The sequence below is a fragment of the Lethenteron reissneri genome, chromosome 28 (assembly GCF_015708825.2).
Source record: "Lethenteron reissneri isolate LAM-NWPU_2019-01 chromosome 28, ASM1570882v1, whole genome shotgun sequence".
Taxonomy (NCBI): domain Eukaryota; kingdom Metazoa; phylum Chordata; class Hyperoartia; order Petromyzontiformes; family Petromyzontidae; genus Lethenteron; species Lethenteron reissneri.
Window position 1 is genome coordinate 6525413 of NC_083806.1, and position 23140 is coordinate 6548552.

Genomic DNA, 23140 nt, shown 5'->3' on the forward strand with positions numbered 1-23140 from the left:
GAGTGTGTGGTGGGTGGGAGGGTGAGTGAGTGTGTATGTGGTGGGTGGGTGAGTATGTGGTGGGTGGGTGGGTGAGTATGTGGTGGGTGGGTGAGTGTGTGTGTATGTGGTGGGTGGGTGAGTGTGTGGTGGGTGGGTGGGTGGGTGAGTGTGTGGTGGGTGGGTGGGTGGGAGGGTGAGTGAGTGAGTGTGTATGTGGTGGGTGGGTGAGTGTGTGGTGGGTGGGTGAGTGTGTGGTGGGTGGGTGGGAGGGTGAGTGAGTGAGTGTGTATGTGGTGGGTGGGAGGGTGGGTGGGTGAGTGTGTGGTGGGTGGGTGGGTGGGAGGGTGGTGTGGTGGGTGGGTGAGTGTGTGGTGGGTGGGTGGGAGGTGAGTGAGTGAGTGTGTATGTGGTGGGTGGGAGGGTGGGTGGGTGAGTGTGTGGTGGGTGGGTGGGTGAGTGTGTGGTGGGTGGGTGGGTGGGAGGGTGAGTGAGTGAGTGTGTATGTGGTGGGTGGGTGAGTGTGTGGTGGGTGGGTGAGTGTGTGGTGGGTGGGTGGGAGGGTGAGTGAGTGAGTGTGTATGTGGTGGGTGGGAGGGTGAGTGTGTATGTGGTGGGTGAGTATGTGGTGGGTGGGAGGGTGGGTGGGTGAGTGTGTGTGTGGTGGGTGGGTGGGAGGCAGCGTGTTTAGCGTGAGCCGCGGGGTGGAGTCGTCACACGCACGGAGGCTGGCCGAGGAGTCGGTGGAGGAGGTTTTGAAATCGCCGTCGAGCAGCCCGCACACAAACACCACCACCACCAACACCACAACAACAACGACGGTGAGATCCCGGGTGCTGTTGCCCAACTCGCTCAGTGGACGAACATCAACCATAACAACAACAACAGCAGCAGCAGCAGCAGCAACCACAACAACATCAAAATCCGTCCATCGTTCAGCAACCCATCCAAGACGCCGTTGCACGTGCGCGTGTCCACTTCGAGCGCGTTCGTAAATCCACACACTGGATGAAGAGCCTCCTCCACACGCCGGGCTGTTTGACTTTGTCGTGCTACTGACACCTCCCTGGTGGACTCATCATCTTCACCCAGGCGTCTTCGCCGAGGAGCGATGGAGTGGGACTGAACTCTGCGCTCACCTGTGACCTACGACTCCCAAGAGCTGTGGGTTTGAACGGTGGTGATGGTGGTGGTGACTGGTGGGATGGGGTTGATGCAATGTGGCAACGTCCCTCGACACGCGTACCCCTAATCGACGTGATCGCTGGACAGCTGGACACGAGGAGGATGGAGAACGATGTGGTGATTGCGTCGGTGGTGGTGATTTTGGTGGTGCTGGAGATGGAGTTGCAGCTGAAGTAAAAGGTAAGATGGTAAAAGTTTGAGACAGTTTGTTGTGCAGTCAACTTATCTCGCACACACGAACACACACACACAGACAGATACACAGACAGATACACAGACAGATATCTCCCGTATCGCACCAACAGACTTGCGGCAAGTGCTGTTGGCAACTGTGGCACACGAGGGAGGTGGCCAGCACCACACCCTGCCGCATTTGTCTCCCCACTGCTGCTGATGTGTTACACGCCGCACCAACGTACTCATTTAAGGCTGAGTCGACCTATGGGTGGCCCAGAACCGGTTCAGATATTCGCAACTGGGGTTGCTGGCCGTGAGTGGGGTTCGTAGCGCAGCGCGCTAATTACCACACTACCGCATACAGACACATAACATACACACACAACATACACACACACAGACACACAACATGCACACATCATACACACACAACATACACACATGCATCATACACACACACAGACACACAACATACACACACCATACACACACACAGACACATAACACACACACATACATCATACTTACACACAACATACACACACATACATCATACACACACACACGCAACACACACAACATACACACAACATACACACACACCACATACACGCACACACAACATACATCATACACGTATAAAGACAAAGATCCCTCGTATAGCCTGGAACAGACTGTAGGGGCAAGTGCTGTTAGTGAGCACCTAATGAAGGCCGGCACGGCACACGAGGGGGTGGGTGGCCAACACCACGCCCGGCCGCCTTTGTCTCCCCAGTGGGGACGTTTACACACCGAACCGGGTACTCATTTGAGGCTGAGTCGACTTAGGGGAGGGCCCATGACCGGTTCAGATAAAATCGTCACTAACGGTGTTGGCCGTGAACGGGAAATCGAACTCGGGTCGCCGGGTTCGTAGCGCAGCGCGCTAACCGCTACACCACCGCTCCCCACACACACACACAGGTACAGACAGGCACTCACAACATACACACACGTACACACACAACACACACACGTGCACACACAGGTACAGACAGGCACTCACAACACACACGCACTCACAACACACACACACACACGTGCACTCACAACACACACACACGTGCACATACAACACACACAACACACACACGTACAGACAGGCACTCACAACACACACAAAACACACACACGTACACACACAACACACACACGTGCACACACAACACACACACAGGTACAGACAGGCACTCACAACACACACACGTGCACACACAACACACACACACGTACAGACAGGCACTCACAACACACAAACACGTGCACACACAACACAACACACACAGGTACAAACAGGTACTCACAACACACACACACACGTGCACACACAAGCACTGCACCTGCGTCGCTAATGTGCATGTTGCCTGTTCAATCGCACCTAGTGTCACCTAACACACGGTGTCACGGGCATAAGAAGTGGATATTTGTATTTGGGATCGTGCTCTGTGATTGCGGCTCAAGCGCTTAGCAATGTTCGTGGTGCTTCCGATTCGCCTCGTTCTCTCCGTTCTTCGACAAGCGAGGGTCTTAAAGAGTTGCTTTGTAGAGAGAACACTGTCATCATCCATTCATCATCATCATCATCCATTCATCATCATCCATTCATCGCAGCAATCAGCATCTCTTCATTGCTATTCTTGAGTTTTTTCGGTAAAGTCACGTAGGTAAAAAATTAAAACTAAAATTAATAAAAGTAAAATAAAAATCACGACGTTTCGGAGGCAACACAAGCTTCCGTCTTCAGGTGGAACCGTCACAGCACGATTGCTGTATCAAGTAACACGAATATGAATCCTTGCAGTCACGAAAGCTTCAAATCTAGCATCTCTTGATTGACCGACACGTCATATCACCGTGTACTTCATGGTGAGTCATTTACGCCTCTTAATTATAATGCATGGATGTATATCATCATCACCATCCAGTCATTGATGTATTTATACATCATAACCATCATCTACTACTGTATTCAGCGATTTATTCGTGCGTCGTCACTGTCATTGTAAGTAAATTAATGTGCGATGAAAGAGGGCCGTTGCCCGAACCGTCGCCCGTTATAATGTTCCCTTGAAGGCATTGTTATTCACGAATGTGTTGAGCTTGGTTTATTCATTCATTCATGCAGCAGCAACATCACCATCATCGCCGCGATTGTCATCGTCTGTTCAGCTATTCAGAATTACCATCGTGTAATGATTTAAAATATGAGCACCTTGATGATAATCATCTCTCGTTGTTGGGTGAAGTCGTTCCGTTACTTTGTCGTGGCTTAGCACGTGGCTGCCTGTAACGCAGCGTTGTGGGAACAGCTGTGAGGGTTGCTGGATCACAACACAGATGGTGTGAAACGCCCGTAACCACAGGCTCTGCCTTGAGAAGGCGGTACAGCAAAAGTGTGGACTCCGTCTGTACGGGATAGAGTGTTTCCCCCTCGCACGCGTGGATTTTCTCCGGGGTGCGTCAGCTTCCTCCCACGTGTAAACACTCATTCATTGGCCGACAACTCCTTGCATATATATCCCGACTTGACGTCTGTGAAAAGGAGCGTTATAGCTAATCGAATTCCTCCAGCTTAAATAAATATTCTGACGACGTATAGATAACCGCAAAGCTTTGGATAGAATTTGGCACCGGCTAACCGCGTGGATGGCTGCTGCTGGTTGCTGCTTCCTTTCCACGCTCGACTCCTGTTTAGGGGTGAACGAGTTGGGGGAAATATCTAATTGCGATTTTTCTGACAGATATTGCGATTGCGATTTGCGATTACATTTATTAAAGTCAAACTTCAGTTCAATATTCACTGTGTAATAGATTTAAAACATGTGATGATGGAGCGTTACCACATGATACCATCAAACTATGAACTGCTCTATATATTCTAATGCAAGGGTGAGAACTTAAAACATATGAATTGCTTCCAACATGTATTTATTAAAACGTTTTAATTGAAATAGAACAATCAAATGAAGTTACATTTAAAAAAAGTTATACTGTAATACCAAATATAACGATTCCAATAAGTAATTTGACTTTTCAAATCGCAAAAAAATCGCAGCCTTTGCGATTTGCTAATCGCATTGTTTGAAATTGCGATTTCCATTTGAATTCGATGAATCGTTCATCCCGAATCCTGTTCCTCCTCGCGCCACCAAAGTCGTTCCCCGTCTTTCGGAGAGTCGAATGCCGCACGGTGAAGGTGCGTTACAATTTGAAATAATTGAAGTAATCTGCGTCGTCGTCGTCGTCATCATCATCAGCTCAACATTCGTGTCGCTGACACGTGCGCGCGCGTGCATACGCGCCCTCCGAGTTACCCAACGAACATCTCGATGATCAAAACGATCATCGATTGCGAGCCACCGTCTCCTATCAACCTGGTGTCGCGTCTCGCGTCAAACACAAACAGTCCAAGAGCGTGGGTGGGGGGATGGGTCATAACAACAAAAACTCAAGTGGGTGGGCGGACGGGACTACGAACGCTAAAGTCGGTGTTCAAGACACTTTAAACAAACCTTGACCGTTACACGCTCAACAGCGAGTGACGATACGATCTTGCCGCTTGCTGTTATGCGGTTGTGCAATCCGCTCTGTATCTCTCACGCCCTGCGTCAACGAGGCAAGGCTGGGGGGTGAGCCGGTCGCTTCGTTCTTCTGATATTTGTAGCGATATATTTTTAAACTTTACACGAATAATTTAAAAGGGGGGGTGCGGAGCCTTTAGCTGGGGGGGGGGGGCTCAGCCCCCTTGCAGCCACCACCTCCCATCAGACACGATGGGGCTGTACACAATCATCACGCACATGGCTGTCGAGCGACAACGCAGAAATCAATTGTGAGTCACAATATTGGACGCGTGCGAGTTGAGTGGACGCGGCTGTTTGCAATCAAGTTGATTTTTGTTTAAGCACGAGAGTGAGCACTCGAAAGACCACGATGAGCCTCGTTTGGACGATTTAAACCATTTGGACAATTTGGACGTTGTGGAAGTTTGGACAGTTTTGACGTTTGAACGATGAACTCGTTTGGACGGGTGTGACCCCGGGGTCACCAAACCGCATTCATTTCTATGCGAATAGAAATGAGAGCAAAACAACAACAACAACCGCATAAGAATAGGGTTTCCCCCTTTTTTCTGGCAACAAAACAGGCTTTAAGATGTAAAAATACCAAACTGAAACCTTTTTGCAAGGAATAATGTCTGCATTAACCACAGATACTTGTGGTGAGAATACAAACAACAAAAAAACATGCTCTCACAGTATATGCATTGTCTTTGAAACTGATTGATCCACACCAGAGACAGCTTTCTTTAGAGCCTCGTCTCAAATGGTGTTAGACCAGAGGACGCCAAAAGGCGAACAACCTTTTGGCATCTTAACGCCTGTTTTGTTGCCAGAAATAAGGGGAAAACCTATTGTTATAATTGGATACTGGCAAAGGAGGTCCCATGAAATAAAAACAACCGCGTTACAGGTTCTCAATATTAAACACAATCAAATGTCTTCTTGGTTCTTTCAGTAAAGTCACGTAGAATGGAAATAATAAAACGTAGAATGGAAATAATAAAATAATAAAAAATACAACATTTTAAAATAATAAAAATAAAACATTTTATTTTTATTATTTCCATTCTACGTGACTTTACCGAAAGAACCAAGAAGATGAATCCCTGCAGTCACGAAAGCTTTAAATCGAAATACAATCAAATGTCCCGTGTTTTAAGAGTTTGGTCCGTGCAAATCACATTTGCACCGTTCATCAGTAGAGGACAACATCGCCACACACGCACACTACAGGCCAACATCACCAACACGAGGAGCAATCCCATCCAGTTGGGTATATTTCTACCAACACGGGCACCAGCATCAGAATGATCCCACGAGCTTAGCCACACACACACAATCCGCTTCACCGTGTGCAATTAAGTAATTAAGTTGCGCCTGCTGGCTGTGGTCGTGCGCGTGCCGAGTGCGTTCGCACAGCGCGTGCCGCATTCGTCGTAAAGGGACGCGAGATTTTTTTTTTAACAACCGCATCGACAACAAAAGCAGACATTCAACAACACCAGCCTCCCCCTACCCCCCCCACCACCTCTTATCTCCCAGCCCCTAATTACGCGCTCGTCAACCCCGCGGAATGGCTCTCTCCTCCTTAACCCCCCCCCCCCCGTCGCCTCGCGTCGTGCATGGCACGACGCGAGGTGACCAGAACGCACCCTCGGAAGAGCCGAGCGATAATTACTGCGACCAGAGCCCCCGTCCCACGTAGGGTGAGCGCCCAGGGCCCCACGCTTTGGGGGGGGGGGGAGGTCCGCGCTTTGACGTCGCGGTGTCAGATGTAATATTTCCGTAATATCCATAATAGAGATTTTTTTTGGGTTAGATCGCGTAAATATATAAATGTGTCGTTAAACCCGCCACCACCCGACACGGCCAACTAGTAAGGGTTGCCACGTAAACAGAACGTGGCCAATTCGTTACGAGTACAGCACACCGGTGTGTTGGAGAGCCATGCCACAACATTTACAAGACTAAATTCCTGGCAGCGATTTCAGCCGCATCATCTCTACATAACAAAAAGGCTCAGTCCCTTTTACACGCACCTTTACATCATCCGCACCTAGTTTACACAACATAGGCTCATTCCTAGCAGCGTGCTTCAGCCGCACCGAGCCTCACAAAAATTATATTCAGGGCCTACCTTGGCTCCCCCCACCCTCAACCAGTATATATACAAATACTGTGTTCTTGGAATTTCTCTCACTTGATACAGCCATCGTGCTGTGACGGTTCCACCTGAAGACGGAGGCTTGTGTTGCCTCCGACACGTCGTGATTTTTTTTTTTTAATTAATTACAATTTTTTACCTACGTGACTTTACCGAAAAAAACCTAAGAATATGAATCCTTGCAGTCACGAAAGCTTCAAATCTAGAATTTACAATCTGAGTACGACGTTTCAAGGGGCCGCCGCACGCGGCTAACCCGAGCCACAGATTTGCCCCACCCCTGACCCCGCAGTGTGCGTGTGTCACCCCGCAGTGAGTCGATCCGTGGTCTCGCGTGCGGTGGTGCGGTCGGGTGTGGGTGCTCCAACATCTTCCAAGACAGCTAGCCCGCGTGGAAGAGTAGGCCTCTTACGGTGGGGTGGGGGGGGGGGGAGTCTCTTGAGCTCCCTCCAGTGGAGGTCCTTCCACCAGCAGTGAGGCGTGAGTGAGCGGTTGCAGGGCTGCGCCTACAGCTGTAACGGTGGAATATACAGCGGGGTGGCTCTGAATGAGGGCCGTTGCACCGAAACATCACGTTCTGCTTCACAGTAGAGCACGTGGCGCACGCCTTGTGGTCCAGGTGTTGGTGGATCACACAGAGAGTGGTGACACTAATTCAAAACCTCGCTGGACTGCTCGGCAGGTGGTGGCTAGGATTTGAAATGGTGGGGAGAGTTGGTTCATGAACGCATCCGTGCGGTAAGCGGTCTAATGAACGACGCCGTGCTTTCTCGTAAACCGTGGTGGGCATTCTCCGGGGGCACTCTTTGCTTTCTCGCGAGCGGAGCGACTTTAATATCTTAAAATAAATGTGGGCAACCATCCCGGCATTGGCGTGGCCCTGCCGAGGAACAGGGTCTTGAGACTCGCCGGTATTTTCCTGGACAGATCAATGATGTTACTTCTTCTGGGTTGTTTCGGTAAAGTCACGTAGAAGGGAAGTAATGAAATAATAAAAATAAAACATAATAAAATAATTGTCACGACGTTTCGGCCACAACGCAAGCAGCCGTCCTCAGGTAGAGAACAGGTCTGTCGGAAAGACCATTCAGACGCTGTCTTCCCTACAGACCTGTTCTCCACCTGAGGACGGCTGCTTGCGTTGTGGCCGAAACGTCGTGAGAATTATTTTATTATGTTTTATTTTTTTATTATTTCCATTCTGCCGTGACTTTACCGAAAGAACCAAGAAGATCAATCCCTGCAGTCACGAAAGCTTTAAATCGAAATTATGTTACTGTTGTTAGCACGACTACGATACTCGTGCTATGCGATCATGAGGACGCGTTTGATGGTGACGACACGTAAGGGTTAGGGTGGATATAGAGATTATCCTCTTCTAGTTCACATTTCGAGCGAACAGTGTTCACTCGCTCGGCTATTCTCAGTTGCCCGCCCTGAATCAATAAGTGGATATTCCACATTCCCACCGTGTTCCCGTGGGAATGTGGAACAACTCCGATGTTACTCTCGCCCTCCCACCCCCTTCCATTATCAGCACTCCCCTAGCAAAGGCATCGCTTCCTTTCTCCGTTGTCGGAGCCTAAGTTCGCACCCCGAGCCCGGGCGGTGCGATGTTCGTGTGTGTCTGGATTTTTTTTGTTTAACCCCCCTCCACAACACCCCTTATGACTCGAACTTGCCGCTGTTTAACGTGGAGCCGCTGTGAACGTAACATGACTGACCATAGAACAACAACACCACGTGCTTTTGGATTCCGGTAAAGTCGGGTCAGTGCCGGTGCTATACGTACTCGTGGCTGGTTACCTGTTTGATTAGGTAGGTAGGGGTAGTATTAGGGGCTGGGAATTTGCTGAGCTAGGTAGGTAGGGGTAGTATTAGGGGCTGGGTAGATGGTGGGCTAGGTAGGTAGGGGTAGTATTAGGGGCTGGGTAGAAGCTGGGCTAGGTAGGTAGGGGTAGTATTAGGGGCTGGGTAGCTACTGGGCTAGGTAGGTAGGGGTAGTATTAGGGGCTGGGTAGAAGCTGGGCTAGGTAGGTAGGGGTAGTATTAAGGGCTGGGTAGTTGTGGGCTAGGTAGGTAGGGGTAGTATTAGGGGCTGGGTAGAAGCTGGGCTAGGTAGGTAGGGGTAGTATTAGGGGCTGGGTAGTTGTGGGCTAGGTAGGTAGGGGTAGTATTAGGGGCTGGGTAGAAGCTGGGCTAGGTAGTTAGGGGTAGTATTAGGGGCTGGGTAGTTGCTGGGCTAGGTAGGTAGGGGTAGTATTAGGGACTGGGTAGATGCTGGGCTAGGTAGGTAGGGGTAGTATTAGGGGCTGGGTGGCTGCTGGGCTAGGTAGGTAGGGGTAGTATTAGGGGCTGGGTAGATGCTGGGCTAGGTAGGTAGGGGTAGTATTAGGGGCTGGGTAGTTGTGGGCTAGGTAGGTAGGGGTAGTATTAGGGGCTGGGTAGTTGCTGGGATAGGTAGGTAGGGGTAGTATTAGGGGCTGGGTAGTTGCTGGGCTAGGTAGGTAGGGGTAGTATTAGGGGCTGGGTGGTTGCTGGGCTAGGTAGGTAGGGGTAGTATTAGGGGCTGGGTAGATGCTGGGCTAGGTAGGGGTAGTATTAGGGGCTGGGTGGCTGCTGGGCTAGGTAGGTAGGGGTAGTATTAGGGGCTGGGTAGATGCTGGGCTAGGTAGGTAGGGGTAGTATTAGGGGCTGGGTAGTTGTGGGCTAGGTAGGTAGGGGTAGTATTAGGGGCTAGGTAGTTGCTGGGATAGGTAGGTAGGGGTAGTATTAGGGGCTGGGTAGTTGCTGGGCTAGGTAGGTAGGGGTAGTATTAGGGGCTGGGTGGTTGCTGGGCTAGGTAGGTAGGGGTAGTATTAGGGGCTGGGTAGAAGCTGGGCTAGGTAGGTACGGGTAGTATTAGGGGCTGGGTGGTTGCTGGGATAGGTAGGTAGGGGTAGTATTAGGGGCTGGGTAGTTGCATACGTTGGCGGTTCATTTGCAGCGGCCACCCTGGTTATTACTGCGCGGGTGCGTTAATCACAACAACCACCTCGCCTGGTATGCAGGTGGTCGTGGGTTCGATCCCGACCCTGACGTCTGCTGTATATTTGGAGTTTGCGTCTCTCTCCCCGTGGTCATGTAGATTTTTCTCCGGGTCCCCCCGGTTTTTCCTTTCACAATTAGAATCACTTCTGAAAAAGAGCTAAATAGCTCGGTGGGCCTTACCTGGTAAAGTAAAAAAAATATTTTTTTTAGTTTTAATACTCCGTTGCCGTGTGCTTCACAGTGGACTTTGAATGATCCCGTGACGCCGTTCACAAGAGTCGGCCATTGTGTCCGGTTTTTAGTTCTTCGTCCTTCCACCTCCGATTAGCACGGTTGGCTACGTACGGTGCAAAAGAAGTTCAACTTACATAAGTACATACGTCATGGGCCAATTTGGAAAAAGGCAAATGACTCATTTGGGATGATACACAGCACTCATCGCTACTACCTCACTGCTACAAAAATAAAATCTGCCAAGTTCCTGCTGAAAAGGACCTCTTGAGACTCGGTGAGGCTTTCCTGGCTGAAACAAGCGTAGGAATAATCATGGCTTATGACAATTCCGAGTGAGCCAATACTGTGCGCGATACAAGTTGAGCTTATGATGATGATGATTATTCGTCAGTGTTTGGCTGATTTTCATTCGTGGTATTTTCAACTTCATTGCCATGGTGTTGGTTCGGGGAAATCGCGTGCCGTTATTTACACAGTGGGGATGGCGGCAAGATTATGAATATTTGCAGAAGAGATCTAAAACGCCACCCCAACCCACCCAAACCCACCCACCAAAATTCACCCACCCACCCACCCAAAACCACACAAACTCGCCCTCCCAAACCCATAACAAAAAACTCACCCACCCACCCAACCAATCACACCCACCCACCCAAACTCATGCAAGCCCATCCACCGAAATCCACCCATCCACCCAAACTCAAAAAACCCACCCACCAGCCATGGCCCATCGAAGCCCCCAGTTGCTCCTCTGTATTTATTGCGGCTGCCCATCTCGTGAGCACCACCAGGACTGAACAGGACATCGTCCCGCAACTCCGCATTGCCCACGGTGAGACCAGCTACTGGCGCCGTTTAATCGCGATGCAAGCAAGTTGGCACGGAGAGCGAGCTGCTGTCGTTGGCTAACACAAATACAGCTTTCTGGCAGGTTTCTCGGAATCTAAGTTTGCAAGACCATGATTCTTCACTGAGCTGCACTGGCCGGCGTGGTGAAGTATGGTCAGCAGTGGTTGTGACACAAAGCGATTGACCCAACGGACCGATCGCGTCGGTTTCACGACGTGCGAACACACCCAGACTTTTACACGCCTCTCTTTCAGGGTCCGACCTGCACCAGCGACCGGTGGCCCCGCGCACAACATCCCGAACGGAACGACGACCGGGCGAAGGTGAAGCGTACGACGCACTCGCTTCCCAACTCGTCGGGGGCACCGGGGTCACAGGAGGACCAGCGGCAGGGTCGGACAGCATGCGCCCGCGCCACCACCTCCGCCGCCACCACCGCCGCCACCACGAGGACAACCGCCTCCACCGCAGGGAACCCGAGAGCCCGGCGCTGCCGCCGACCCCGTCGCCGTCGTCGACGGCGTCGGCGGTGGTGACGGCGGCGGGAGAGGGCGCGGCGGAGGCCACGATCTGCGCTCGCTAGCGAGGGTCGGGGGGTGAGGCGGGGGGGGGGGGGGGCGCCAAGCATGCTTGCGCTGCCCCACGACGAGACGGCGGCCGAGACGTTCCACGTGGTGTACATCGCGCTGGAGCTCGTGCTGGCTCTGCTCGCCATCGGCGGCAACGTGCTGGTGTGCTGGGCCGTGCGGCTGAACCGCGCGCTGCGCAACCCCACCAACTATTTCCTGCTGTCGCTGGCGGCCGCCGACATCGCGGTGGGGCTGCTCGCCATCCCGTTCGCCGTCACCATCAGCGCCGGCTTCGCGTGCCACTTCCACGGCTGCCTCTTCCTCGCCTGCTTCGTCCTCGTGCTCACGCAGAGCTCCATCTTCAGCCTCCTCGCCATCGCCATCGACCGCTACATCGCCATCCGCCAGCCGCTGCGGTGAGTGTGTCCACACGCTCGCGTCTCGCGTACTCCCACTCTACCTACCCTCTACCCCCACCCTCCTGCCCCAAGCACCTATGAAGGCCGGCAAGGCACGCAACTTTGGCCGGCACCACACACCGAACCAAATTTTTCTCTCCCGGGAGGCGATGTTTTTGCACACCGCGCCAGTGTACTCATTTGAGGCTGAGTCGACCTAGGGGAGGCCCAGAATCGTATTCGTATAACAGTCTCCGGTGTTGGCCGTGAACCAGAATCGAACTCGGGCGGTCAGGTTCGTAGCGCACCGCTCTCCCCACTAGATGATTGCACGCACGCACTCCTACACACGCACGCACTCCTACACACGCACGCGTACACACGCACGCTCGCAGTGTGCGATAATGCACGTGCTCCTAAACCCAACGTGAGTTGTTCAAAGCGAGACCCTTCCCGCGCAGGTCGCGCTGACACCTGCGGAGCACCGCTAATTGGATCGAAGGCATCAATGGGATTTTCTCCCCCCATACACTGCCACCCCCCCTCCCTTGAACCTTGCCTTGGCTGTGCCGCTCGGCGCGAAGAGGCAGCAGGCGTGGGACAGCGTCATCAGGCGCGCGGCTGATTGCAGCGGGCGGAAAACCTCGCTGGGTTTGCTTGAAGTTTGGCGAATGCGCGCGCGCTATTCCTCAGGACGGACGTTGAAGAATACGCGTTCGATGAAAAGAAAAAAAAAATCGACGCGCGTCCTCACGAGAGTTTGTCAAAAGGTAGCAGCATTGTGACCCATAATAGAGGGGTTTTTTTTGGGTTAGATCGCGTAAATATATAAATGTGTCGTTAAACCCGCCACCACCCGACACAGCCAACTAGTAAGGTTTGTCACGTAACAGAACGTGGCCAATTCGTCGCTAGTACAGCACGCCGGTGTGTTGGAGAGCCAAGCCACAATATTTACAATCTGAGTACGACGTTTCACCAGTAATTAAAACCAGCTTCATCAGAGGCGTAAGCAATGTGATGTCAGAGTGCCGAGCTGACAAAAGATGTCACGGTGTCGTAAAAAACCTCGGCGCTTGCAACCAGCCTGTGTCTACCAATCTTGCCAGATCAAATGCAAACACATCGCACGATTTCAAATTGCTAGCGCTTTCTACGCGGCGCATACACATGACATTAAAAACGGCCGCCATTGGCCACTGTGTGATGGTGATGTCACCGTGGGGCTTGCGCCAGGCTAGGTGCACCTTGAGGCTCTCGCGCAAAGTGTCGACGGCTCGCTGGAAGCAGGTCACGGGAGAGACCCAGGTATTAATTGTGAAACGAAACGGGGGACACACACAAGATGTCTCTATATTCATTAGATTCAGCACTCTGTCGCGTGGGACGTGTTTAGCAGTCATCAGGCGTGTGCAGTGTGCGAGAAGATTGTATTTGTATTGGCTCTCTAGAGGTGACCTCCAGGGGCCAAATTTAAAAGGCTACGATTTGAGACCTTTGAGCAAGAATGTAAAATCTCGGAGCTTGCTCCACGTGGGGACACGCAGGCACAGTTTTCACTAAAAACGCTCTTGGGCAACTCTTTCAAAGCGAATTCGCGTAAAATGCTGAAAGACTTGTTCCTAAATAGTGAATGTAACTTGCTTCACGATGTTACGAATGACCACCCTTCCACTCCTCCCACGGCTGCATTCACACCTCAACCAAACCCTCCAACGACCTCCACTGTGTGCACAAAACAATCGCCCCCCCCCCACCCGCCCAACCACACTGAGTTATAAATTAGCCAAAGCCCTTGACCGATTGAGCACACAAGTCACTCTGCGAGAACCGCTCACAGCCTGTTTAGGGTTTAACTCGGAGCCCCATTTAAATAAAGCGACCACAATCTGGAACGCGATGCTGAAAATAGGATCGTGAACTGCGTGATCTGCCAGTTCCCACCGCTGATCCGCAGAGGCACTTGCGGCCCGTGTCCCCTTCACCCCAAGTCCCCTTCTCCCCGTGTCTACATGCCCCCATGTCCGCGTGTCCCCATGTCCATGTGTCCCCATGTCCATGTGTCCCTGTCTCTGCGTGGCCCCGTGTCCCCGTCTCCCCGTGTCCCCATCTCCCCGTGTCCCCGTCTCCCCGTGTCCCCATGTCCCCATGTCCCCATGTCCCCATGTCCCCGTCTCCCCGTGTCCCCGTCTCCCCATGTCCCCGTCTCACCGTCTCACCGTGTCCGTGTGTCCCTATGGTTAGGGCAGATCCTTCAATTGTCTAGGTCTTCTTGCCTTTGGATCCAGGTCTTGTCCGCTGATTCAGAATGGTGTAGAAACTAGCTCGCAACAAGTGTCCTCACGTCAGTCTGATATTTGTTAACTCTCAAGAGGATTTGAGCTCAATTAAGCGTACATCCAAATTCAATGTGATGGGGTTTTTTTTTGTGAAGTCATCGACGACCATCGACTCGCTACAAGAGAGAACCCGCTTTAATCACAGGCAGTGGCTGAAACCTGGATTTGAACCCAGGATCTCAGCGGTGACCTCAGCACTCTGACCTCTGACCCACCCGGCCACGTCTTCTACGCAAAACAATCGACTCACCACCCCCGAATCGAATGGAGATGCAGTCATCTTCGTCACTCAACCCATGGCACTTCACTTGATGGCCTCAAAGTGCACCTAGCCTGGTACAAGCACCGTGGTGCTGTAACAGTCACTTGTAGCCAAATTGCGCCTGTTGATGATGCCGACTCTGCGTGTGGCAGTGGAGATGATGTGCAGTGGTTAGCGCTCTGTGCAGGGTGGGACCACGGCAGTGAGATGTTAACTTCTTGGTTCTTTCAGTAAAGTCACGTAGAAGGGAAGTAATAAAATAATAAAAATAAAACATAATAAAACAATTCTCACGACGTTTCGGCCACAACGCAAGCAGCCGTCCTTCTTCGCCTGAGGACGGCTGCTTGCGTTGTGGCCGAAACGTCGTGAGATTTGTTTTATTATGTTTTATTTTTATTATTTTATTACTTCCCTTCTACGTGACTTTACCGAAAGAACCAAAAAGATGAATCCCTGCAGTCACGAAAGCTTTAAATCGAAATTATTTTGCACCGTACGTAGCCACCCGTGCTATATATTTGGAGTTTGAGCGTTCTCTCCCGGTGGTCGCGTGGATTTTTCTCCGGGTCCTCCGGGTTTTCCCTCCACATTTAGAATCAACGTCACGCGCTTAGAGTAATTTGGCTGCTTTAAGTTTCAACACGATACGCCACTTTCATTGAGCTATCATCTGTGGCCCAGGTCGCTTCTGAAAGAGAGAGCTATAGACCTCAGCAGTGGGCCTTACCTGGTAAAATAAAAATAAAAATTTACAAGTAAGTAGGCTTTCGCGACCAATATCATCCATAATAGAGTTTTTTTTGGGCTAGATCGCATACCAACGCACTTATATTTATCCGATCTAACCCAAAAAAACCTATATTACGGAGAAAAAAAATCATTTAACAAAAATTTAAAAGAGTTTAATTTATAGTTTTTACTCCGTGAGCAGGTGAGTATCTGTCAGCTTGTTTCCGCTCTCTCTTCAAGAGTCGGTCTCTGCCTCACACGGCCTCTCGTTACGAGCCGGCTTGGATTATAGACTTATCCCAGGCCTTCCCGGATAAACACGTCATTATTATTACTACTACAACTACTGTCATATATAAAATCTCGCCGTAACTTTGACGACACCCAGAAACGTGTGTGTGTGAGCGGGCAGGGCGAGCCGTTGTGTAAAATGAAAAAGGGCCACCCTGCGTCGTGTTTAGTCGCAAATCACTTCTCTCTTGCGAGGCCAAAGGCATGCAGATGTCGTCAAATCTGCTTTGGGAGACTCTCAAGCTGGGATCAAGGAAGGGGGTGGGGGGGGGGCTGCCAAGAGCGGAGCTGTAATTGCTCCGCTGTTGGAAGCATGAAATGACTCGGACAAATTTGGCTCAAGTTTGATGGTGTGTTGCAAACTCTTAGGTTTTTTCGGTAAAGTCACGTAGGTAAAAAATGTAAATAAATTAACTCACGACGTTTCGGAAGCAACACAAGCCTCCACCATCAGGTGTAACTGCTCTAGTAAAATTGCTTGTGTTGCTTCCGAAAACGTCGTGAGTTAATTTATTTTTATTTTTTACCTACGTGACTTTACCGAAAAAACCAAAGAGTATGACTCCTTGCAGTCACGAAAACTTCAAATCCAGAAGGTGTGTTGCCTTCATTCTTGAAGATATAATTGAACACGAGGAGTGTTACACTCGTTCACGAATACCTGGAAACTCGAGTCATGTCTGGAGTCTGTGAAAGGGTCGGAATACGACAGTTGGACCATCGTGCGCAAATAGTTGACTGGACAAAACTAAAGCCCAAGACGCTCTGAACACGCGGGGGGGGGGGGGGGTTGGAGGGGGGGGACATCTCTCACGGAGCTCGTGCTGCGAAGTTAGCGAAGGTACTCGAGACGACGAATTCATTACCGTTCGTGAACGTGTCAGATTTACGAACATGTGCGTATCGCGTGCACATACGTGGACCGCGGGCACTTGATCGATCGTGGCGAACGCGCTCACGCAATCGGGCGTCCCGTCCCCGGCCCGCGTCACACCTCGCGCGCGTCCCGTCGCTCGCAGGTACAACGCGCTGGTGACGAGCAAGCGGGCGCGCGGCGTCATCGCTGTGTGCTGGCTGCTGTCCTTCGTCATCGGGCTCACTCCGCTGCTGGGCTGGAACAACTGGGACGAGTTGCACGAGTGCGGCAGCGACGGACAACCGCCGGACGCCACGAAGTGTCGTAACGGCACGCAGGTGCACTGCCTGTTTGAGAACGTGGTGAACACCGACTACATGGTGTACTTCAACTTCTTCGGCTGCGTGCTCGTTCCGCTGCTGGTGATGCTCGCCGTGTACGCGCGCATCTTCCTGGTGGCGCGGACGCAGCTGCAGCTCATCGAGGTGAGTGCGCGGCTTTATGTTTTTTTATACGCGAGAGAAAGGAAGAGATCCACCGCCGCGTCGGAGTTGGCGGTTTAGCGCACGGGGACTCGGGATCCGGAGGTCGCCGCTTCGATTCGATCTCCCGGCGCGGCAGTTTTAAGCCGATGGGGAGAAGGTCACGAGTCTCCCCCCCCCCCCAGCCACCAATGCCTCTGTCCGCCCAGTCAGTTTCACAATCAGAAACAGGATATTTATTCCACCATTGGAACCTCCTTTGCCAGTAGCAAAATATTATCATTGTTTTTTTACCCTTTTATCTGGCAACAAAACTGACACCTTTTTTTACAAGGAGTCATGTTTGCATTGACCACAATACCTGCGGTCGGAATGCAAACAAAAAACACAACTCTGATAAGATATTTATTTATACTGTTGGGAATCCGATGAGTTATAAAGCTCTTTTTGACAGATGTCCAGGAGTTATGTTTAAAAGGGGTTACACCACGGTTAGTAGATCGGCTAGTTTACGGGTGGCAGAGTAAAGTGTGGGTACCCTCACCTCTTCCAAGATGTCTGTCCCCGTGTGGAAGAGTAGGCCAAAGGCCCTCGAGTGGAAGCCCGTCCGCCGGCAATGGCATGAGCAAGCAGTTTCAGGGCTGAACCTTTACCTTTAACCGCAGTGACTGGTTCGCTGTAATGCTACGACGGTAGTGGCGATCATTAGTGACGATTGGAGTTTAGCGTGGAGAATGTTGGGATGGCGGTCATTTAATGCAATCATCGTGCTCGTTAACGACGAGTGATTTCAATCGTTAAAGAAAATAGGAAGATCGCGAGCATCGTTGTTGACGATTTGATGATGGCGGTGGCCAACGTTGACAATTTGTTGACGATGTCGTGATGGAAATTGAATACATTTGATGACAAGCGTGATTACGATTGCACAGATTTTGATGACACAATTAGCTGAATTTGATGATGATGATACTTTAAATTGATGTGATTATTAGGATGACAATCACCATAACAACAATAATAATAATACCTCTAAGGCCCCTTTGACATCTGAGACTCCAGCACGGCTGCAGCTGCTGTTATACGCCCCGACGTCTGATGACGTCCAGAAGCTGTAGGTGTCAATACAACCGAGAGAGTCTAAACAATGCAGGGAGAATTGCCTTTAAAGCCACCAATTGACAAAAACCAAGAATAAATACCAAATTAAGGAAAAGTATTTTTTTGTTGAAGCAACATATGTCAGATGTGATTTAAATACGAGGATGGTTTGGGCAGTGCGACGATCGATGATGATGACTGATGAGTCATGCCGACTACAACGAGATGAAAGGCGATTTACGTTGACGGCACGATTATCGGCGATGACGATGATCGATGATGATGATGACAACAACGGCGATTGTTTTCTTATCACGGTTGCTGAGCGCAGGGCCGAAGGCCCAAAGCGCCAAGCGGCCAGCAACAAGCAGCACTATTGAAGGTATAACGGATAAAGAGTTTAAATACATTGCTTTGAAGTGAAAAAGGTTCTACGAACCTGGGAAGAGACGATGGGGGGGCTGCGGGAATTCCAAACTCAAGCAGTCCGAGGTCAAGCGGCAGCAAGAGAAGCGGTGTGACCTGCGGTACGATCGGAATGATTATTGATCATTACGGCAACAATGATAATATCGATATTGGTGATTGTGAAAACACTGACGATAAATGATCACAAAGATCGACGACGATAATGGCGACGACCACGACGGTGACGGTAACAACATTAACGTTATAATAATTGGTTTTTTACCCTTCTATCTGCCAACAAAACTGACACCTTTTTTACAAGGAGTCATGTTTGCATAGACCACAATACCTGCAGTCATAATGCAAACAAAAAACATAACTCTGATAATGTATGCACTGTCCTTGAAGTTGATTGATCCACATCCGAAACTGCTTTCCTTAGAGCCCAGTCTCCTTTTGGCGTCATCTGGACTAACCCATGTGAGACTAGGTGTGGACCAATCAACTTCAAGGACAGTGCATACATTATCAGAGTTATGTTTTTTGTTTGCATTATGACTGCAGGTATTGTGGTCTATGCAAACATGACTCCTTGTAAAAAAAAGGTGTCAGTTTTGTTGCCAGATAGAAGGGTAAAAAACCAATTATCATATTTTTTACTGGCAAATGAGGTTCCAATGGTGTAAATAACATTAACGTTGATTATAGGTGAATGCCTTGTGATTCATAACTGGCTCATGGGTTAGGCCACCCCGCAACGATCCGGCCACATTTCTGTCGTTGGAAACACCGGCCGGGACCTGACGCAGCCAATCAAATTCCATCGTCGCGCGTCGCGCGAGCGTCACTAACGTTTCCGCTCGCTCAACATTGCCAAATGGGTCACAACCGGAAGCCGGTTGGCGTCTGCGGCAGCGTCCCGCGACACGAAACTTTTGGCCGGGGTCATTAAGCAGTGGCCCGACCCCAAAAACGCGTTACGAGCCGTTGACCGTGACGACGATTACGACAATGGCACTAACACCCACGACGGCCACGACGACGACGACACCGCGGCCGACCGACGGACGGCTGACGCCGCTTGTCATGCCGTTGTCGCATTGAGCAGAAGGCCGGCAGCAAGGCCCCAGGCGGCGACCGCCGGCGCAACCTCCTGCAGCGCGAGGTGCACGCGGCCAAGTCGCTCGCCTTCATCATGGGGATGTTCGCGCTCTGCTGGCTGCCGCTGCACGCGCTCAACTGCGTCCACCGCTTCTGCCCCGACTGCGTGCGCCCGCCCTGGGCCATGTACGGCGCCATCCTCCTGTCGCACGGCAACTCCGTCGTCAACCCCGTCATCTACGCCTTCCGCCTGCGCGAGTTCCGCGCCACCTTTCGCCGGATCCTGTCGCGCTGGGTGCTGCCGCCGGCACTCCCGTGCGGGCGGCGCCGGGGCGGGAGCCGCGCGCGGCGCCGCCCGTGCCGGAGCGATTGCGGCGGAGGAGGAGGAGGGGGAGATCCCCGCCTGACACGGAGCGCCGTCGGGCGCGTAGCCGCGGCGGCGCTCCGCGGCGACCTCGAGGACGGTGCCGCGGCATCATCGGCGGCGTCGTGCCGGGCGAGCGACACCTGCCTCTCGGCGCTGGGCAGCGCGCTCAACAGCGCCGGCACGAGCCCCTGCACGTCCGTCGTGTCGTACTCGGTGTCCTACGTGAAGAACGGCGGCGCCGGGATGCCCGCCGCCTGCGCCTCCGCCGTGACGCTGGCGCCCGACGACGACGCCGACGGCGCCGACGGTGCCGGCGGCAGCCTGTGCAGCGACGAGCAGGAGGTGTGTACGGTGACGGTGTCGGGACGCCCGCGGAACGGCGACTCGCTGAGCCCGCCCGGAAGGAGCCGGGGGGGCGGCGCCGAGACGGCGGCAAGTTTTGCGACGCCGCGGCAGAACGGATTTGTGGAGGAAGGGGAGCGCGGCTCCCAGCTGCCAAACTCGTGACCCGGGCAGGCACGCGCAATCATCGGCGCGCACGCGCGCACGCACGCACGCATGCACCGGCCAGCGAGGATTTGGTGTCGGGAACAAATGAAATTGATTACGAGAGTGAGAGGCCCGGTGTCGAAAGCCAGGGATTACTTTTCGCACCCAAATGTTGTTCTCCAGGTCGCTTCGGAGATTAGGACAGGCGGCCGGTGCGCAGCCGCGACAAGAGGTTTACCGGGCGTGGTGTGCCGGGGGCGGACGTGGGTTTTTCCAGGTCGTCGACCGAGACGGCCCCACGGCTGATATTACCAAGCCCCTTGGCAAAGGTCCAAGAGGCTATTGAACGCACGCACGAAGCAGGAATGAGTGAGCGGTGTTCGGAATATCGATGGACTCGGCGTTACGTTTTGTCGCGAGATGCGTTTTCGTACCGGAGGTCTCCGTCCCGGCGTGATTTTCGTCGGCGCATTCCCGATGCAAGTTTTAGATATTGAAAAGCTTTGAGAACACCTGAGGTCAACGTTTGGACTTCTAAGGAACTAGTGTTTTTTTAAATATATGTAGAGCTGATCACTTGCCATCTTGTGGGAGACACGAGAGGACCTGCGTTGTTTTCTGACCCCTACCCCTCCCCCCTCTCCATCACTGTGCAAGTCGAGACGAAGAACGCTGCGCACGTTCCGATCCGTCAAAGTCAAAGCCCAGTCCCACGGCTCGAAGGAGCGCTGAGCCGGTGCGCACCTCCCGTTTACAAGCCGCTGCTGGGAAATTACACATGATTATGGCGAGCCACTTTACGGGAAAACCACCGTTGACTTTCCCAAATCGCCGCAGTTATTTTACCGACCCCGCCACCCACACACCCCAGAGGGGATGAGCGGTTGAGTCAACCGCCACCCGGGATTTGAACTCCGCGACCTTCCGATTGCGAGCTGTTGGCTACTTCGCCAAGTCGGTAGCGGGCGAACGAAGCCTCTTGCGCATCTCGTTCACAAACCAGACCCTCCTTCGAAAGCGTGATGGCTCAGCGTTGTAAAAGTAAAAAAGAAACATTTGTTATCCATTACATTTCTAGATCCCGCTCACTCCGAGCGAGTGTTTTTGCGCCTGGCACCCGTCGACCTGAGCCGCGCTGAAAACGAACGGGGAGCTGAAACCGCCTCGACTCAGCCCAGTGGCTTCCCAAGTCGTCTGCCGAGGGTATAAACCGTGCTCGCCTCAACTTTGTTTATTATGTAGAACCATGCTTAGACATGATTCTACGTAAATTATCTCTTACCGTCAAGCGAGCCTTCATTCACACCGTGCGCGACTTATGTCATCACACAGCCGCATGTTGGAATGCTCACACGGGAGTGGGCTTCTGGTGCCGTTGGGCCTAAAGTGATGGCGTGAGCGCACTCCTCTAAGCTCTGTCAGCTTCAGCGGTCTCACAGAATTGTGCAGAATCATCGGCGTACAATTGCCACATGTCAAAGGAAACCTCGATTATTGTTTTGTTTACTTCTGCACAGGGTTTTCGTGGTTGGACCGTGTGTTGTTCGGCACGAAAGTCCGACGTTTCGCCCCGTGTGCTGGGAGCGGATTGCCGAATATCGCGCGGAACAACACGCTGTACAACCGAAAAAAGGAAAAAAATAATGCATCGCAGAACTGAACCTGATTGATTTGATTTACTATATTTTTTTACGGTGATCATCGTTTTCAAGACAAATATGCAAGCGTCAACTCCCCCTTCTTCACGTCATGCCTTGCGCCGCTACAAATTGTGTTTACAGGCTGCAGCGCCCCATGGTGAATCGTTACAAACCCGATGCCTTAACCGTTGCGATGCAGCGTGGAGTGCAAGGGAATGGTTGACGGTGCCACCCCCCCCCCCCCGTTGTCCCCCCGTTATTCTCCCATTGTCCCCCTGTTGTCCCTCTATTGTCCCCCACCCCCCCTGCATCGTCGTCCCTGTTGTCGCCCCATTGTCTCCCTGTCATCCCCCCGTTGTCCCCCATCCACACCTCCTGGGGTGGGTGGGGGGGGGGCAATAGACCTCCCCCCTCCCTTAGCCCATGGACCTGAACAGAATTGGTTCCCACTGAAGATGGCAAATATTCAACCGTACCAGTTTCCTCTACGTGGCGAATCAAAGCGGATTATGTGATAATGTGCTCGGTAAATAACAACGCCTGTGATAATATCGAATTGTGTATTGGCGTACAATTAGCGTCCAATCTGGGACCCCGTGTCGTGACACAGAGGGCTCCGTGCCGAAACGATCGGCAGTTTCGCCAGCATTGGATACAAGGAGGCCTGACTCCGCTGACGAGGCGCCGTTTGTCGAAACCGGTCCAGACTTTGGGGCCGTCCATAAATGACGTCACGCACCTGGGGGGGGGGGTGGGGTCAGACATTTGTGACGATGTGTGACGAGGGGGGGGGGGGGCGTTTGAGAAATGTGACGTCACATCAAAATGCGCAACTTTAAATAAATATAGACAACACGTTCTACTTAATTAAATAGGCTGTTTAAT

The 23140-nt window shown here is 52.0% G+C and overlaps 1 protein-coding gene across 2 annotated transcripts; it reads left to right on the forward strand.

Moving 5' to 3' along the window:
- Positions 1 to 711: 711 nt before the first annotated feature.
- On the forward strand, positions 712 to 22999 carry LOC133348876 (adenosine receptor A2b-like). Of its 2 annotated transcripts, XM_061561951.1 has the most exons (5): positions 712 to 1344; positions 11475 to 12205; positions 16831 to 17152; positions 18582 to 18632; positions 19767 to 22999. In XM_061561951.1, exons 2-5 carry the CDS (start codon positions 11847 to 11849, stop codon positions 20631 to 20633), a joined length of 1599 nt encoding a protein of 532 aa, XP_061417935.1. In that variant the 5' UTR covers positions 712 to 1344; positions 11475 to 11846; the 3' UTR covers positions 20634 to 22999. The 2 variants fall into 2 exon arrangements, with proteins under 2 accessions (XP_061417935.1, XP_061417936.1); XM_061561952.1 differs by lacking the exon at positions 18582 to 18632.
- Positions 23000 to 23140: the final 141 nt, after the last annotated feature.

Coding starts and splice junctions, on each gene's coding strand:
- LOC133348876 (XM_061561951.1), top strand. CDS start 11,847: ATGCTTGCGCTGCCCCACGACGAGACGGCGGCCGAGACGTTCCACGTG. Junction 12,206..16,830: donor GCCATCCGCCAGCCGCTGCG/GTGAGTGTGTCC, acceptor CGTCGCTCGCAG/GTACAACGCGCTGGTGACGA. Junction 18,633..19,766: donor AACAAGCAGCACTATTGAAG/GTATAACGGATA, acceptor CGCATTGAGCAG/AAGGCCGGCAGCAAGGCCCC.